The 20,020-nt window shown below is 36.0% G+C and overlaps 1 protein-coding gene across 4 annotated transcripts in view; it reads right to left on the reverse strand.

The window, feature by feature from the left end:
* Positions 1–20,020, reverse strand: part of sept4b (septin 4b) — a 59,334-nt gene that overhangs the window by 23,364 nt on the left and 15,950 nt on the right. Inside the window, exon 1 of one of the 4 annotated variants that reach the window (XM_046876402.1) lies at positions 9,685–9,741. The exons of 2 other annotated variants lie outside the window; for them this stretch is intronic. In XM_046876402.1, coding sequence (XP_046732358.1) covers positions 9,685–9,687 — 3 coding nt within the window. In that variant the 5' untranslated portion in view covers positions 9,688–9,741. Of the gene's footprint in view, positions 1–9,684; positions 9,742–20,020 lie in introns of those variants that run through there. One more of the 4 variants, XM_046876395.1, reaches the window with a different exon arrangement.

Consider the following 20,020-nt stretch of genomic DNA (forward strand, 5'->3'; position numbering starts at 1 on the left):
CGACATGATGAAAACCATTACTGCTTTGTTTCTCACCCTGAGGACATAATAAAAAAGGCAAATGAATTCAATAAACACCTTACCAAGATTTATGATTCAAAAGTCATTTCAGACTCATTTTAAAATCTAGTTGGTATGAATCATTGACTAACATAAATCTACTAAACGAACTTGACTATCTTTTCTATTCTTTAAGTCCCCTTTTCCAGATGTCTTCCTCAACACAACATCTGTTCCAATACAGTAGCACTTTTGTCTAGTTTACAGTACTCTATAATTAGTTGCTTTCATTTGCTTTTATTTAGTCTTTCATTCTCCTTATTTCATCTTTCCTGCTCATTTGCACATTGTAACATTGTCCTTATTAGCACATTTTCCTTATTAGCGAACACCGCAAAGTTGAGCTTTTAAGACCTCTTTCGTTCTCTCTCATACGCGTTCACAGCCCGTCACACATGTAGTAGTGTACAGTTTGCGAATTCTTAGTCCTTTTTCACACTTCAGACTGGCAAACATGGCAGCCAAAGACAGACGGTAGCTCAAAATGCTATTAATAACCTCCTTTAACTCTTCAAAGATTCAGTTAGAGAGATGACAGTGTGAGATTTCTAACTCTGGTTCTCTCTTTTTGTCTCACACACACACACACACACACACACACACACACACACACACACACACACACAAAATGGTTTAGCCAAAAATTATTATCAAACATGCCATCAAGATAGGCTGAACTCATATATATATATATCGATTAAATGGGGAAAAACCTTAACAATTATTAATTCCACGAATTAAAAACATCATTCTGCTGCTGGGAATGAGTGAGAGAGAGAAATAAAGAAAAGGGAAAGCAAAGAGAACAGAATTGAGTAAAGGAGCAAACTATATAAATAAATACATATAAAAAGACTTTAGATCGGACGTATGTATGTATTTATGGATGCATGTATAGATGGATGGATGGATGGATGGATTTATGGATGGATGGATGGATGGATGGATGGGTGGATGAGGTAAGAAACGATTTAAGATGTAATGAATGGGGTGAATTAATGAAAGATTAAAAAAAAGAAAGAAAGAAAGTTAGAGGAAAAACAAAATGTGAAAGAAAGCATGGCAAATCAGATGACAAAATAAAGCAAAAAAAAAAAAAAAAACAAGTGAAAGAAATCAAGTAAGATAGAAAAAAAAATGCATTAAAAAAGTGTAGCTAAAGAAAGAACTTTACAGGTCATGCAGGTCTGCCTTCTCTCTATTTTCACTGGGTGACTACTAATATCCATATATCACCTCAGCTAAACTAATGACTCTTTTCCTCTTTTTTCCATTCCCATTTGTCCAATTTTTCTACAACGTGATTAACAATGCGTACAATAGAACTAACTGGCAATACATCATTTGGTTTGGCAGAAATGCATTGCAAATAAACATTAGCTCTTTTTAACGCTTGTAATCAGCGGAAAAACTTGTATGCTTTCGATGTCTAAAAGCATTGTTGTGCTACTTCCTGCATATTTGCCTACTGCTGTTTCGTTATCATCAACGACCTCTCTAGGAGTCTCAGACGAAGAAAAACACTTCCTCTGCTTCCTGTCCCATTCGCTTAGGTCCCTCTAATTGTGTCCGTTTAATGTTCCTGTTGAAAGTAGCTAGAGCTTGGAGTTTTGTGAGTTTTGGAGTAGCTAGAGCTTGGAGTTTTAGGAGTTTTGGATTTATGAGAACGTTTGCTTGTTTGGGCTCTGCTGATGAAGCACTTCCCCAGGTGGGCGTTTAACTTAGAGTGATGTGTGTTTACAGCATGCCTTGGCAAAAATGTATTCACAGCCCTGCCACTGCACAATGCACACCCTACTAAAGATGATCTACCTCCACACACTCAAGACCATCTATTAAAGGTTTCTAGAGTCTCCTGCATATTGATAGTGGCACCCACAAATTACAAGCAATATCCTGGAAATAATTTTTTTTTTATTGGTAGAATTTATAATAGTAAAGAAAGTGAAGGAGACGTAGCTGTAGAGGGAGTGACAGAGAACGTATTCTGCTTGGTCTCTCTCTTTCTGCCAACTAGACGCACCAGGTTTCTTAATCTCTGTCTCTTCAGTTCACCTATGAGTTCTGTTGTACCATGGTAGTTCAAGTAACGCTGTAGTGCCCTGAACTACTGGGTCAGAGAATCCATTAAAAAAACCCAAGCAAACGAACAAACAAAATAAGAGTGAATAATGTACAGAAGGTGCAAAAGGTAATAAGATACTGTATATATAGTAATATACAGTATAACAGACATCTTAAGTCTATATATGGGAGGAATACAGTAGTGCAATGATAAATATAAGTTATGGATGGTGCAAAGATGCAGCAGTGCAATATAGACAGAAAGTGACTGTGCAATGGTGTATTTGTTGACATTATATGAGCAGCTGTTCAGTGTAGTAACAGCCACAGGAAAAAAGTTAGTCCGTTTATGCATGCATGAATAGTCCATGGGTGGGGTGAGAGGCATCTTTAATAATGCCCTCCAATGTACTCCCAATGATACAGCGGTAAACGTTTTCCAGTGTCCTGTAGCACTGATAGGACACTGAAAAACGTTTACCGCTCTACCATTGAGAGCATTCTCACAAACTGCATCTCAGTGTGATACAGCAAGTGCACTGCTTGGGACCTTAAAGCTCTTTAGCGCTTCACTGCAAAGTAATGGAAATTGTGTTAGAGAAGTGAAGAAAAGAGTGCAGGCAGAGTGACAGGAGTGATTTGTGATAGAAGGGTATCTGCAAGAGTGAAAGGGAAAGTTTATAGGACTGTGGTGAAACCTGTGATGTTGTATGGTTTAGAGACAGTGGCATTGACTAAAAGACAGGAGGTGGAGCTGAAGGTGGCAGAGCAGAAGTTGCTGAGATTTTCATTGAGACTGATGAAGATGGACAGGATTAGAAATGAGTTTATTAAAGGGAGAGGAAGGCCAAGGAGAAGGTTATATGATGTGGTGAGGGAAGACATGCAGCTAGTTGGTTTGAAAGAGGCAGATGTAGAGGACAGGTTAGTATGGAGACGGATGATCCGCTGTGGCGACCCCTAAGATATTTAAAAGTAAATACACAACCCTAAATTATGGTTACATTATCTGAAATCTGATCATCCAGATAGAAAAGATCAGTGCGAATGACGACATGAACACTTAATAAAAGCAACGAAAATAAAGCAAAAAGTGTGTTCCGATTTAAACTTCTAAATAGCAGCCTCATTAACATGCAATAACATCCTCTGCAACTTATGTGTAGTAAAATAATATTTATTCTGGGTATTTTGAGCTATTTTGGTCGTAGACAACTTATAAGACAAGGCACAACAAAACACTGCCTTATGGAGCAAGACTAGGATTGCTACCAATGCTACAGTTAGCTGAGCTACGTTCAAAAGAATGTTATTTGATAGAAGTAATTGCACCCAGTAGTATGCCTTTAAAAGTGTGACATTCAATAAATCACAGGATGAAGAGGAAACTGTAATAATGAATAATGAACAGGAACCAAGCCATTCACACAGCTGCACTCGCTTGCATCAGATGCAAAGTTCCAAAGGAAACCAGGGATTATTCTGTCTATCGCTTTTCAATGTGCCTAAAGTTACTGTAAATGTGGTATTTCTTTTCACTCTTTTCAACAAAGAGTAGTGGAGGGTGTGTGTGTGTGTGTGTGTGTGTGTGTGTGTGTGTGTGTGTGTGTGTGTGTGTAAAGTGGCTGAGAGCTTTGGGGAACAAAAACGATGACTACAGGCCTCTACCTGAGATGATAACAGAATTAGACATAACAACTGTGGCATGCTTGAAACAACAATCTGATGTTGGCCTTTCAACAAACCTCATTCATGTTTCTGAAGGAGTTCAAAAGCATCGTAGGTTGCCTACAACACCAAACAATGCACAACTTCTTCAAAAGCCATGCCAAATCAAAATGGTTAATCATGATATCAGCCTTAGGGTAGATTTTAGTTCTGTGATTCTACTGAATAACATTGTTCAGTCATAAAAATCCAGGCTGTGTTTCAAGTTTGATGGAAGCAAAATAGCAAATAGCAAAATACTGGGTATCAGGAATAAAGGAGAAATCCACCTTGAACACCTTGCACAATAATCTGCAGAATTATTTGAGATCAGGTTGCTTTATTTTAATTCAAAATTATATTACACACAATGCTTACTGACATACTTATATTGATATAGACCATCAGGAATTGGCTCTTAGTTTAATACCTACATTTAACACTGCAGCAACATTATCTTTTACTCTGCTCAAACATGTCTGATTTAAACACTCTGTGCAGTAAATCAGTGTCCTATTACATTCTGAAACTTACAATACAATTACAACTTTTTCCCATTGCTAATACGACTCATTAATTTGACTTATAAGAGAAATGGTGAGTGAAAAACTAAGGTAGTGTTTTTGTTGTTGTTTAGGGGCAAACAGGGAATTTTTCACCCATCAAGCATTTTTTGTAACTCACCCAAAGTGAGATGAAATCAAAACAGTGAACAACAGCTAACAAGAATAAAAAAAAATACACCACCATAAGCTTATTTTCATGGTTTTCTGAGCAACAAGTGCTACTTCTAATTTTGCTTTGTCCTTAGAATATACTTAGAATCGTTATTGTTTCACAAAGTTATGTCCAGGCAGATGAAACTGACAGTCAACATAATGCAGATCAGAGAAGGAACACCTTTGATTTCATTTATAAGTCCTTCAGTCCATATGTGAAAATAACAGTACAGTAATCCCCCGTTTAAAAAATACGCGATAAACAGACGCCACCCCAAAAATGTTTTATGTATACTGAAAGCTAACATGCTAATAAGTAAATAAATAATTATTAACTTCACTACTTGTTAGTCGGCAATATAACATAAGCGAACTAACATGAGCCAACCTCACGGACGTGATAATGCACTTTTTTGAGAAACGCCAGGAGTTCACAAATATTCTAATGAAGAAAGCAAAAGAATTTGTGTATAATTTTACTTTATTTGAGCAAATTTTCAAAGCGCAAATTTAATTCACATTTGATCTTTAATGCTCAGAGTCATTTGAACAGTGTCCAGCTGCTTGCTTTTTTGTCCGACACTAAATTCTGCCTGCTATAAATTAAGTGCCACCTAAATAAACCCTTTACAATAATGCAGACCTTTAGAATGCTGACTGGTAACAAAACGAATCAATAATACTATGCAAGATGTAATGATTAGTTTAAAAGACCATAGATGCTTTAATGGATAATTTGTTTCATGGCACTGCTGTTCACCTTTTATACACATATACACACAGTGTACACAGTACAATTACACCGGTAAATAAATAAATAGTCATTTAGTTTGATATTTAGTTACAACACATCCTGTAACACTGACACCTCTATTGTATATCTATAGATAGCTAGATAGCTAGATAGAGACATTATATTATATTATATATATATATATATATATATATATATATATATATATATATATATATTAAAAATGCGTGTTTGCAGAGTATTTTTTCTATATTTTCCCCAGACGTAAGTAAGTAAGTAAAAAAAAAAAAGACAAAAATCAAATCAATGCACTTGCATTTTTTTGGTAAATTACATGTACACCCAAGTGTAAAAAGCAGTGTGAAAAAAGGGCATAAAAAATGAAAGGGGGCGTGTTGAACCGGCAGGTAACGTGTGATTATTACCACCTGTGTCTTATTACCAGAAGTCTATTTGCTTGTTTTCTTTTCAGTAGATGCTATGAGCCAGAGTGAGAGATATAAAATGCTCAGCTCCAACCTGGATGACCTTGAAGTTGAGCTAGGAGGTGACAAACTGTGAATGAGTGTTTCTGGTCTCATGTCTTTTTTTAATGAACTGGAAGAGGTGTGCCCTGATGATTTACTCCTGGTTGAAATATGGAAAATAACAACAAAAGAAGCACACAACGCTGTAAAAACTCGAGAGATTTTTCCCAGCACGGTTTCAACGACTGACCCACCAACACACACACCCACACACATGTACACATACACAGATGGGGTCTACATGTAGATATAACCCTTTTTGATTTTTGCCCCACACTGACACACATGCCACGTGCCTGTCTGGGGTTCTAACTCTAACTACCAGCCTGTTTCGCTGATGTTTTTTAACACAGATTTAGAAATGACCAGGAAAGAAAAGCCACAGAAACACACACGGTTTTCTTCTCATCCTTGTGAGGCAGCTAATTAATGCTGTGTTATAACTAGGAAAAAAATCTAACTTTATTCTCATTAGCCAAAAGGAAACTATCTGGTTCTTAAATAAAACCTTGAACACACCAACCAAGGCGCGCACACACACACACACACACACACACACACACACACACTCAAACGGACTTTTTATTTAAAATTGTTTTAAAAATGTAAACTGTTGATGTCCACAAATGTTAATGATAATAAACTGGGTTAATAAACAAAACAACAAGCAATTTAATCTTTTGCATTTCATCCCCCCCTAAGTGTACCGAAATGAAACTGACTGAAAAACCAAGGTATATGGATTTTGTGTACCGTCACTGTAGCCCCTACTGCCAATCCTATGTTTCTGTATATAAGTTCAAGTCTCAAAATATAACTTATACAAACAAAAGATTTCTGCAATGCTGTGGGTTGGCCAATATAATAGAATAAAATCGAGAAAGCTAACAAGAGACGTGAAATGCTTATTTTATAGTCAGTTTGACAAGATCAATATTAACTTTACATTCGTTACTCTTATTAATATGCAGAAATACAGTAGTAAAGCAATGAAAAAAAAATGCAGTGAAACAAAGATATCCGTATCTATCCACGTACTTATATATATATATATATAAAACTCTGGTGGGATGGTGGTGGGTGGCCAGTGCTTCCTCTAAACACATCAGTGGGTAGGAACAGAGTACAGATTTTTGGATTTAGATAAAGTAATAGCATATGGTGAGAGCCCATAGTTACAAGCTTAGAGAGAGAGGCTTAAATGCACAGCCACATACACTTCCTAAAGACAGATAATACATGGCACAAATGATCAGATAAAAAGAACGAAACATGATTATGCACAGCGACTCCAATTTCAACTATCTCTGCCTGAGAGCAATTTGCTCTGGAAATATGTTAACCATAAATGTCTACCAACTTCTACCAACCTAAGACGCTGGATACTGAATCTGTTTGCATTATGCCATTTATGTTTTGGGTAAATGCATTCCAAGTTAAGAAATTATCTTTTAAAATTCTTTGGAAAAAAACATGAAACAACAAGAAGTCTGTTCAACACAGCTAGTTAGCAATCTACAGGATGAATAGCACAATGGATTTGATGGTGGTAATCATAGTAAAAGTATAAATACTGAAACATTTCTGAGATGTTCTAACTTGTTGAAAAACACACCACAAACCAGACCAAAACCTCAACTAAGAATTACAAAATAAATCTGAAGAGCATTTTTGATAGTTAAAGTTGTTCAGGGTGGATTTTACATTTATAGCCTTTGAAATAGACCTTTCAAAAAGGTCCATGAATTTTACGGTCATGCATCGATTTGTCTAAAAAACACAATAAACACATATTTTATTAAATCAACGGGTGCTTGAAGAAATCCAGTTAGCAGCACGTTTGTTTACCTGAATGACAAGTGAACTTGGCAATCAGCGCAAATGTGGCAACACTAATGATTGATTTAAACAAAACAGGAACCATCCTGAGATGTGAAAGGAAGAAAGCATGGAGCTGACATACACCAACTTACTGCAAACCACAACGATAGTGACAGCGAGATTGAAAAAAAACTTTTTTTACTTTTTCTAAAGCCTTGAGAAACATTAAGTCTTTGCAAGTATGATCTTGCTTTTATTTCTGGTGCCTCAAGGTAGAGCACTTGGATCTAGGCTGATGTCAAGATTACATTCCTGATGTTTTGTTAAGGTTATCACATTTAACAAAACCTTAACTACACAATTCCTTTTTAGCTTTAAATCTTTGTAGCACTTAACTAATAAAACCATGTGAAAAATGTTAGCACATTTTTACTATCATGCTAACACATATCATGCTAATTTTAATTTGGATACCTGCAGATAGCTTTTGCATAGTTTGACTAGCTTCACAAGGTAATCTTTTTCAGGATTCTACAACCTAACATGTTTTTTGGCTCAACACAGTTGTTAAGAGTGGTTATTTGAATTGCTTTCAGGTTTAAAGATTTCGTCCATTCTCATTTGCCCTCTCTCATCAACAAGCTAATTCTGCTTGAAGCTTTTTGCTGGATGGTTGTTTTTGAGCACCATATCCAAGAATACACAAATCAGCTCATTTTGTAACAGCAAAAATCAAGAGAAGAAAAACGTCTTTGCCTTTACAGCAAGGGTCAATAATATTTAATTTAGAAAAGCACTTTCTGCTGAGAAACACTTCAGATTCATCCTGTAAAAAACTTACACTTAGTGGTTCTTCCCCTAACTATTACTACAAAGCCAGGGGCACACAATTGTTTAGAAGGTCTTTGAATGTGGTAGCATTAAAGTTTCTCTTTAAAACCTGCTCCAGGATAACAGTGAACCTGTGCACAAAGCAACTTCCATGATGATATGGTTTACGTGGGTTGGAGTGGAAGAATTTGAGTGGCCTGCTACAGATCTCTGACCCAAACACTATTGAACACCTTTGGAATGAACTGGAATGTTGACTGCACCCCAGACCTCCTTAGCCTACAACACCTGATTTACTAAAGCCCTTGTGGGTGAATCAGCACAAATCTTCACAAGTACACTTCAAAACGCAGTGAAACATCTATCAAGAAGAGTGGAGGATCTTATAACTGCAAATGGGGACAAAATGTGAAGTGGGATTTTCAAAAAGCACATATGAATCTTATAATCAGGTGTCATATAATCACATATGCTCAGGTGTCCACAAATCTTTGTCCATATAGTGTATCTAGCTAACATAGCTACAAGGCAGTATAATGAGGACTCATTCCCAAAAACTGCTGCTTGTTCAAAACGTTCTGTGTTTGGAGGAGTGCATTAGGGAAGTAAAAATTGCAAAACCAATAATAGATACAACAACCCTAAAATGGCAGCAACGATATGTAAGGTGTGAAATGCTAGGCTAAATAAAAATAATTGTAAAAAATTATGCTTTTTTTTTTTTTTTTGATGCAGAATTGTTACATCTTTCATCAGCCCTAATGACAATACTGTTGTGCGCACTACAAAATCCTGTATTTGCAGGAAGCCAGTAGTTTGCAACTGATAGGCATATTACACACGTAGGCATGCAAGCAGCCATGCACATCTGTGTAACATCTGCAGTGCCGACTTTAGCTTTTTCCCTGGCAAAAGCGTGCACATGCCTGCGTGAACCTGCAGGGCTAATAAAGCCCATGCTGAGCCCTGGAGTGATTGTTGACTCTTGTATATATTACCACCTGTGACATGAGGGCAGAATGTCTGCCTGCAAACATGCACACTATGATCAACTAGCTTAGACTTATTCCAAAAGCTAGATCCTGCTAAGCAAACATTTAATCATGATTAATTGTTACACATAGACAAATCTAATTCTGCGGTTTATCAACAATCTAGCCAAAGCTGAATGCTATTGCAGACGTATGTATTAGCCACTTACCATGCCGCAGACTTCTGATGCTCACACACACTCACACATGCACAATCAGCGGCGGGCAAAAATGACCCCAGAGGAGAGAAAGAGGCTCACTCACTCAAACACACACACACACACACACACACACACACACACACACACACACACACACACACACACCGGAGGATTTGCAATGCGAAACGCAGGCACGTTTGGTACAGATGTAAAAATTTTGAAATAGAGAAAGAAGGATTAAAAGGGATGGAGAAAGAATGGCAGAATGCTTAAAATCTCAGGGCAGAAGGGAAGCAATCTAGTCATTCAGTACGAGTGCAATCGTCTTCAGGAAATACCAGCTGCAGGATAAGGAAGGTGGAGATGAAGCTGTCTAGGAGGAGACCAAACGCCATAAAGCCTCATGGAGGAAGTATGGTTCCTGATACGTGCCAGTTAATGTTTTTAATAACAGGGTTCTTCTTGTACCTTTTTCCACTTGAGGATTAAAATAAAAGACAGATTGCCTATTTCACATAATTAGATATCTAAAAAAAAATACTAACAGTTTATTAAAAATGTATTTATTAACATTAAAAACATTACGTTGATTATATTTCTCATAAACAAACTATTTTTTTTAACACATATGCAAATTCTAGGGTTCATGAACATATATAAATATATATTCAATTTGCAAACACTCTCCAAGTTTTCCTCCTAAATAACCCAATATAATTAAAACTAAATCAGTTAGTGAGTTACATTGGTCACAGGTCTTCATGAATGAGATTTCCATATCAGAGCCTCATCCTGCCGTGTCATTCATTCATTAAAAAACAAACAAACATACAAACAAACAAATAAACGCGAATACATGCTCTTTCAATGTTAAAGCAATGAGGGAAGATGTGATTGATCTAATTTCATGAACAAATAAAAAAGGATTTGAGCACCGATTTCAAATATATATTTTAATTTTTATAAGTGGTTCTTCTGCTTTTAGCATTTTAGCTCTAAAAACCCCATTGTTCTCCATATTGTTTGCAATATAATTCATTCTGTCAGAATTTCAGGTTGTTCCGAGAACATTTTTACATAAACACGGTGACTGAGCTCTGAGATCAGTACATAATCAACACGAGCTACTGGTAGGTTATTTTAAATGGATAGGTATTTTAAACTGATCTTTTACATGACACAGGATAAACAAATTCTCTCAGAGAGTGATTAATTGATTCTATTTTGACCATGTATGCACACCATCCTTTATTTGTAGCATGAAAACAGCAATAGGCCCTGTACAGGAACTTTCTGTTCCAAGTTTTTGATTTATTTGTCACGTGACAGTCAAAGTGCCGAATAAAGATTTGCCCATTTCCCTGAACAAGATTCAAAGAGCCAAATGATTAAAATGATTCAATCTCCCCATAACTAATGTTTGCACATTTTCCCTGCAAAACTGCTGCTCATGCTGCATCACAGGTCAGTGCAACCTACTCAAAGTTTAATTTGCCATCTTCCACGTACATGAGCTCACATTGGATAGTATTGCTGTGATTAACAGGCAAGAGAATCAAGAAGTATACAAGCTTTTTCCAACTAAACAGCTCATATACAGTAATTTCCGGACTATAAAGCGCACCCATATATAAGCCGCACCTGTTGACAGTTGACAGATTTTTATTTTAAACATAAATAAGCCGCACCTGTCTACATTGAAACTAATGAACTTTACACAGGCTTTAACGAAAGACAGTGTCTGTTACACGGTGTAACGGGTGAAATATGTTGCGCTTCCTTTAGGAGCATAGCGGTATTTTGGGAATAGCTTGGCGCCGCATTTTTCCGCTATTACTGCATGTGTGCAAGACCGAGGAATATGTCCTTATTATTTTCTGATGCTCATTTCTAAGTTTCTTTGACTAACCCGTAACGCTGTTGCCAAGAAAAATAAAAAAGCACGAGTTTTGGAAACCTGTCTGTGCTTATATGATTTCTGTTGCAACTGCAGTTAGCGAGCTCTCCCTTGACCCAGACTCAACGTGTTACAGCGGCTTGTATCTAAACAGTAGCCTACCAAGAAAGTCATTGTTCACTGTCTTCCTCCTTCCTTTCACATCAATTTCTCTTGAGAGTTTATCTTTTGACATCGTCGTGCGTTTAAAAACTTTTTCTCCCGAAGCCATGCAGTTTAGAACACAGGTGTGGTGCGTTTTTTCGTTTCCGTTCGGAAATTTCATTGGTCTAATGTTATGGGGTTTAGTTTTTTGGCTTGAAGTTTGGGAAACCGGGAAAAACCCAGGAAAAATTTATAAATAATCCGCTTCGTTGTTTAAGCGTCGGAGTTCAAAACGTGGGAAAAAAGTAGCGGCTTATAGTCCGAAAAATACGTTAATTCTGTTTTCATTGCATCATCAGGACCCAAATTTTTTGTTTGTTTGTTTGAGTGCTCAGTGTTGCAGGAACTGATTTTCAATTAGGCTTTAACAACATACAAAAGATACAAAAAACATAGATTTGGAAAGCAGTCACACATCACAATATATATAATAAATTGTTTTATAATAAAAATCACAATAAATATTTGTAGAAATATAATACCAAATGGACAGTACTTACACATTAATGAGACATGTTAGTTCAACTGACAAGCATTATGTTGAGTCAGTGGTTTGATTCACCCATTCAAGCATGCTTGCATTTATTCAACTAGAAAATGAGTTATGCAATTAATCATGCGTAGGGCTTCCCTCAGGTCTGAGGGTGCAGGGGAGCCAATTCACCCGCTCAGTAGAAATCAGAAGATCAGATTATTTTACTGACCTCGATCTTTGAATCTTGTTCAGCTAAATGAACAAATCTTTATTCAAGCCGTTTAATTTAAGCTGGTTAATTTTTATTGGCAAAATTCCACCCGAAATGCCTGTTTCCAAAAACGTTTAATCATATTCTGCATTACAAAAATATAATGCAGCCAAGGATGACTTATTAGCAGCAAAAGGTTTAATAAATAAATTCACCACTCAACTGAGTTATTCATGCGTTTTTGTGATTGCTAAGCAAAATACTTCGTTTATAGTGTCAAAACCCCAACAGCTCTTCACAGGAAACAGAAATAATTTGACCAGAAATTAGATCACTGAAATTAGCATCTTGCTTTTTCAAAGCGATCTTACACATAACACAAAACACTGACTAAGCAATTGTATAGCATTAACTCTTCTTTTAATAAAAATTTTGTCAGATACAAAACTATACACAGCATGACAAAAAAAAATAAAAAAATTAATAATAATAAGGTAAGAAATAAATGAAAAAAAAAAAGAATAAGGTTGTAACAATATATAATAGTTGCAGTCAAATAATTTTATAGATTCAATGTTATGGCAAAGATCCATTATTACAAAAAAAAAAAATTTCGTAAATTATATATATAAAAAATTAAAACCAAAAACATGTATGGATGGACTGCATCCTATACAGAACATATGTGGCTGTCATGTCATGTGACAAATGAATGAAAGACTGAGACTAGGGAAGAGACTCAGAAGGTGAACTTATCTCTGTTTCCTGCACAAAGCTTTTCCTCCTAATAATACCCAGGAGGTGGAGATCCAAGTGGTTCATCATTAAATCATCAATACACTCTAGAACCAACATTGATTTGGCCAAACTGCAACCGGGACCTAAAATATATAATATATTTAAATTTTAAAAAAAATAAATAAAAAATAAAAAATTATATATATATATATATATATATATATATATATATATATATATATATATATATATATATATATATATATATAAACAGATTATTTGTGAGTTTGAAGCTTAATATACAGATTTTTAAAAAGTGTGGTTGACCTTCTAATAATGAGTGACATTTTAACAGGACATGGAGTCATACTGTTCAATAATTAGCTACTCTAAAGGTTAGAAGCGAGTCTGTCAACACGCTCATCGAACTTTCTGTCCTTCACTATAAGTGCATACTGCAAGCAATCAAAGTGTGACGTACATTTTCAAGAACTGCACATCCAATCTTTTACTCTTCCAATACCAATATTTGTGAGCAAACTTGCAATTATTTATTCAATGAAGAAAGAGAGCATAATTTTTATTTGTTTAAAGTAATTGTATTGTTACTAATGTAAAAAGAAAACCAATTATACCCTTTTATTAAGTTTTTTAAATTAAAGTACTACGGTCATTTTTTATTCAAATTATTTACAATTAAGCAGCTATTAAATGTTTTTTCTTTCTTGAAGTTTGAGAAGAACTATTTCTCACATTGGAGAAATGCAGCACACACTATATAACTACCTGTGCAAGTTATAGTTGAAAAAATATTGTATTGCAACGTGTGCATTAATGTAGTATTCGAGTAATAATAATTAGGTATTCAAAAGGACTATTTTAGAAGAAGTTACCCTGGGTTCTGCAGTTATTAAATTTACCTTCCTTTTTTAATCATATAACAGTTTGCAGCTGATCCATATTCCACATTTAAACTATATGAAAGCTAAGAATTCAGGAATGCATCAGTGATTGTGGCTCATGTTTAATTTGATAAGTTCTCATTTAGAAGTGAGCTAATTAATAGTCAGGTGTTACAAAAAAAGGCTATTAATGCATAGGATGAACACGATAAAAAAAATAAAAAGAATTGTGTATTAAAGTGATGCGATTAACAAAAGGGGAAATCATGCATATGTTAAAGCCTATAGCATCTGGCAATTTTTTTATGTAGACGAGTCAGTGATGAAGTGAAAGATACAGTAATCTGCTGATTCACAAATGGTGGATTGTGTACAGTGTTTTATTTCTGTGCTGCTGTTTGAGGCTAGAGGAAGTTAATGTTAATTTCTGCCCAAGTTGTTTTGAGATATGAAAAAAAATTATATATAGGTTTTGTCTTTTTTCAGTTTTGTTTTAAGAAAGTTTTAAGTTTTTTTTACTTCTCATAAATGAACACATTTATTACATTATTTATAAAAAAATGTTCAAAAGTAGAGATAAAAAACAATCTATATGTTGACCTACTGGCACATTCTTAGTTACTTTTTTTAAAAGGGGCCATGCAGGTTAAGACAGCTTTTTTTTTTGAAATCATCATTTAAACACTTTGTTTTTATTTGGATTATAATTGTTTCATATTAAAATATGCTTGATGATCTGAATGATTTACGTATGACAAGTACGCAAAAAATAATTAGCAAATACATTTTCACAGTACTGTAAATACCAGCGGCAGGTGGTCAGGGTCAGCAAAGTCTTCTCTGCTGGCCTAAACACTATCAGAAACACTGACCTACATTTACAACCTAAATTCTAATATTTGTTCCATGAAATTGTATTAATCTATTCCCAACAGTTTATTCTCTTTATTTTGTAGTGTTTCTCTTGGCTGCACTGCTTCCAGTACTTGTATGTGGATGTTAGATTTTTTGTCCAATCAGATTTCAGCCTCTATGTGCTGCCATGTCAATCTAATCTGCCCAGAGCCTTCAAAGTCTGTACTGCTGGCCCTTTCACCATAGAGAATATTAGCAATGGGTCCGTTTCTCTAACCATTCAGATTTCAAATTCGCCTTACAGCACCAGCTAGCTGGCACAGAATATAGTCAGCATTTTTCCATCCTCTGATTGGTTGGTCAGAGGGAAACTGTTACAGCTAAGTTCGACTAGCAAAACACGTCTGTAGCGTGCTGCACACAATAATACATCTGAGTTCGACTTTTTTATGCCAACGGAGAAGGATAAACTGATTTGGTCTTAGACATACTTAAAAATACATATTCAAGATAAGCTAAACATCATGAAGAGAGGTTGGACAACCCCGAAGCTAGCCAGCTTGCCTCAGCCCAGGAAAGGGCTGGTTTGCCACATCCAGACCAGTCAATACCACTGGCTTCCAGCCTCTGAGGAGCGTTGCAAATTATGAGTATACATCTCTGGTGAGTAGGTTGTATTTTATAAAATGTTTATGTTTTTGTCATGTTATTAGACAAATATTGATTCTGAACTGCTCCAGAGGTTTGTAGTCCCCACTGAAGGCCCAGGTACCAAATGCATGGCTCGCCACTGGTAAATACACATTCAGTGTTCCATTCAGGCCTGGGGTGCAGTCAGCGTTCCAATTCATCGAAAAGGTGTTCAGTAGGGATGAGTTTAGAGCTCTATAAAAGGCCACTCAAAATCTTCCTCTCCAAAGCATGTAAACCAGATCTTCGAGCTCACTAAGTTAATGCAAAATTGTATTATAGCGCATGTTTATATACACATACATATATATATATATATATATACACTGGCAATCAAGATTAGAGAACAATTTATAAACAATTCTGAAATAATGTCATCTTCACTGCTCAACAGTTAAAGGAGTTTTTGTCCTGTCTATACCATGCTACCAGAACAACTTTTCCACAAATTAACTAAGGCATTTAAAAATAAAAACATTATTTTGCAGAAAACACACTGATCAAAATTAGAGAACACTTTCAGATACCTCCCAGTTATTGGTGTTAATCTGGCACCTGATGCTAATTTCCTTGATTATCTGTCAACCCCTATTTAACTGGCAGCCTAACTTCCAGTTTCACTGATTCTGCAAGATGGTGGGCCGTTCTAAAGTGATTGAAAGCCTCCGGCAGCAGGTTGTCCAGATGAAGGCCAAAGAGATGACCCTATCAGCCATAGCAAGACAAGTTGGTCGTTCCAAATCTGTGATTTCAAGAATATTGACTCTTTACAACATCACAAACTCATTCAAGTCCGCCAAGAAGGCTGGTCGTCCACGGAAGACAAATACAAGAGAGGACAGGATACTGCGGAGGATCTCAATGGGCAATCGTTTCCACACTGCAGCAGGAATTGCTTACCAGTTCAGCGCTGAACAGGGTAAGGATCTGTCTCGTCATACAGTGTCTCAACGTTTAAGAGCTTTTGGACTGAAAGCCCACTCTGCAGTGACCAAACCTCTCATTAGCAGAAAGAATCAAAAGGCTAGACTAAGCATGTTGTGTGGACAGAGGAGAACTGGTCCAAAATTCACTTTAGTGATGAGAGCTAGTTTAATTTATTTGGGTCCGATGGGAAACATTATGTTCGGCGACAAACTGGAGAAAGACTGAACCCAAAGTGTGTAAAGAATTCAGTGAAAAGTGGAGGAGGAAGTGTCAGGGTTTGGGGCATGTTTTCTGCAGCAGGAGTTGGGCCTCTTATACAGCTACATGGCAGAGTGAATGCAAATGTTTATCAGAACCTTCTTCAACAACATATGGTTCCTTCCCTGCGTTCATCACCCAATCAGCCTGCAGTGTTCATGCAGGTCAACGCTCCATGTCACACAGCAAAACGGGTAAAGCAGTTCCTTGAAACTGAAAACATTGAAATAATGACATGGCCTGCCCAGAGTCCTGATCTCAACCCAATAGAGAACCTCTGGAAAATCCTTGGTGACAAAGTTATGGCCAAGAAACCCACTACAGTCACTGAAATGTGGAGGAGACTGGAAGAAGAGTGGACCAAAATCACACCAGAGCAGTGTGAGAGACTAGTGCTGTTCTGTGGCCACAGATGTACTGGAGTCATTCAGAGCAGAGGCCTGTACACTTCCTACTAATTGCTGACTGTTGTAACCTTCAGAAAATTTTGTTGTAATCTTTTTCCATGCTACAGTCATTCTTGTTCTCTAATTTTGATCAGTGTGGTTTTCTGCAAAATAATGTTTTTTTTTTTTTAAATGTCAAAGCTAATTTGTGGAAAAGTTGTTCTGGTAGCATAGTATTCACAGGACAAAAACTCCTTCAACTGTTGAGCAGTGAAGACGACATTATTTCAGAATTGTTTAATTGTTTATAAATTGTTCTCTAATTTTGATCGCCAGTGTGAGATATATATATATATATATATATATACACACACACACACACACACACACACACACACACACACACACACACACACACACACACACACACACACACACACATACACACACGCGCGTTTAACTGCTTAAAGTTTAGGTGCCCTTAGATGATTTTCGAGTTGAGCCATAGTCAAAGTCATTCATAGCCCCAAGGAGAGAATTGAGACCATTTCTGAGATGAAATGACATTTCGTTTTAAACCCTCTTGGTATAAATCACATATAAAGCTTATATAATATGAATTACCTCAGAGGAAAATAGACTTTCATTTAAATGCAAGACAACAGGCCTGTCTACTCTCACAGACTGCCACCAGCCTAAAAATCAAGCCTCAGTTCAGTCACAAACAAAAAAAAACTGCATAGCAACTTGCTATTCAGGAACCTTTTACTCTGAAAGACTTACATACTGGGTTTCCTCTCCTTACTAACCACAGTGAATGGGAATTGTTTTTAAAGAGGGTTTGTTCTCATTTGTTTGGTGGGAAGTGTGGGTTCTCCAGGCTTCAGGACCCATTCACACTCTGTATTAGCATGCATGCTGGGTAATCAGATAAGTGCGTAGCTTTAGTATTATGAATGATTCTTTACTGACCACTTGTAATAATAATCAATATTTTTAATTTCATGTATTACTTCAAATAACATCAAAATGTATGTAGAAATTATCAAAAATAATAGTTTATCCCATTGTCTCTGTGTTGTAAGTGTATTACAAACACTGCCTTATAGAATTTATTCTGAATTCTCAATTATTTTATTAACACTAGCCTACACCAAAGTAAGTAATGGCTAGGAATGAAAAAGTGGCAGGCTCAATGAGAATAACAATCATTCATATAAATGTAACTCCACCCATTTACCAAATCTTACCTAATCTTCTTTTTCTTCTTTCGGCTTCTCCCATTATCGGTCGCCACAGCGGATCATCCATCTCCATAACCCCCTGTCGTCTACATCTGCCTCTTTTAACTCAACCACCTGCATGTCTTCCCTCACCACATCCATAAACCTCCTCTTTGGCCTTCCTCTTTTCCTCCCTCCTGGTGGCTCCATCCTCAGCATTCTCCCACCGATATACCCCATGTCCCTTTTCTGCACATGTCCAAACCATCTCAATAGTGCCTCCCTCACCATGTCTCTAAAATGTACCAAATCTTACCTAATACGCCTCTAAATTTTAAGTTAGAGGTTTGACACTGGAAAATGAGTCTTCATTTTAACACAGCATCATATAAAAAATAAATAAATACATAAATACATAAATAAATAAATACCACAGAGAGTTTAGTTAGGGGTTCCAGACAAGGATAATGGTCATTTCAACAAAATCAAACTATCTTGCTCCCACTCATTTGAAATTCTTCTGACTTCAGCAGTTTAAATTGGTGCATCTTTTCTTATTTTGTTAAACCTTTAGAGCATGATTAACGATGTCCAGAATAGTCATTGCCTAAAGTGGGTGGCATGAAAAGTACTTCTCCAGACCTTGGTGGCTTACTGGGCTGTGAACCACCAAACCCAGGATTATTTTGAGAGGTGCAAGTCTTGAGATATCATTTGATGCCAATGACAATAATTTTTAAGTGCCTGGTGTTGCTTTTCTTTCCATAATGGAAACAGATCTTTGCAGGTTCTTTTAGTTGAAATGTGGAACCTCATATGGCTATTCCAGATTGCTCATAAAATAACTTCTGAGCTCAGAGGAGAACATATACAGCTCACATTCTATAGTAAATCAAAATAATCTAATGCAGTACTGAAAAGTTTAAAGCTCCTAGGAGAAATTAAATCCACAGCCTTTCCTGGACTGGTAATACAAATAGGGCCTAAGCATAGACCTGATCATCTCAACACTTTTTAGTTGTATAACTCTGATTTGATTTCGAAGATGAATTTTCAGCTTTGTACAAATCATGAGAACAATAACGGTAGAATAGTTGTGTGACAATAATTGTGTAGCCCATCTATGTACGATTTAATAAAGGTACAGAATGAAAATCTCATTCATATACAAAACTATAAGATACAAATGTTTTATTTTTATTATTATTATTTTATTTTATTATTATTTTATTACTGTAAAATTTAGTGTATCCATTTCTTGTTTATACATTTTTATTTATTATAAATTTATACAAAATTTTCATTTGAAATGCAATTTTACGCAATAAAATTGTTTAAAGTGCAAAATAACATGAAATGTACAGTCACACTACCATTTTTTTTTGTAGTGTCCAAGTGAAATTCCTTCGTTCTTAAACATCTTACAGTATAATGTATTCCAACCACTTACTTTAAAACCAAACATTCATCATTGTCTTCATTGAAGATTGCTGCAGGGACTATTTTGGTGGTCTTGCTCTAGTTCCTATTAAAAGTGTAACCACAACTCTCCACATGGCCTAAGGTAGAACCATCAACA

The sequence above is a fragment of the Silurus meridionalis genome, chromosome 20 (genome assembly GCF_014805685.1).
Source record: "Silurus meridionalis isolate SWU-2019-XX chromosome 20, ASM1480568v1, whole genome shotgun sequence".
NCBI lineage: Eukaryota > Metazoa > Chordata > Actinopteri > Siluriformes > Siluridae > Silurus > Silurus meridionalis.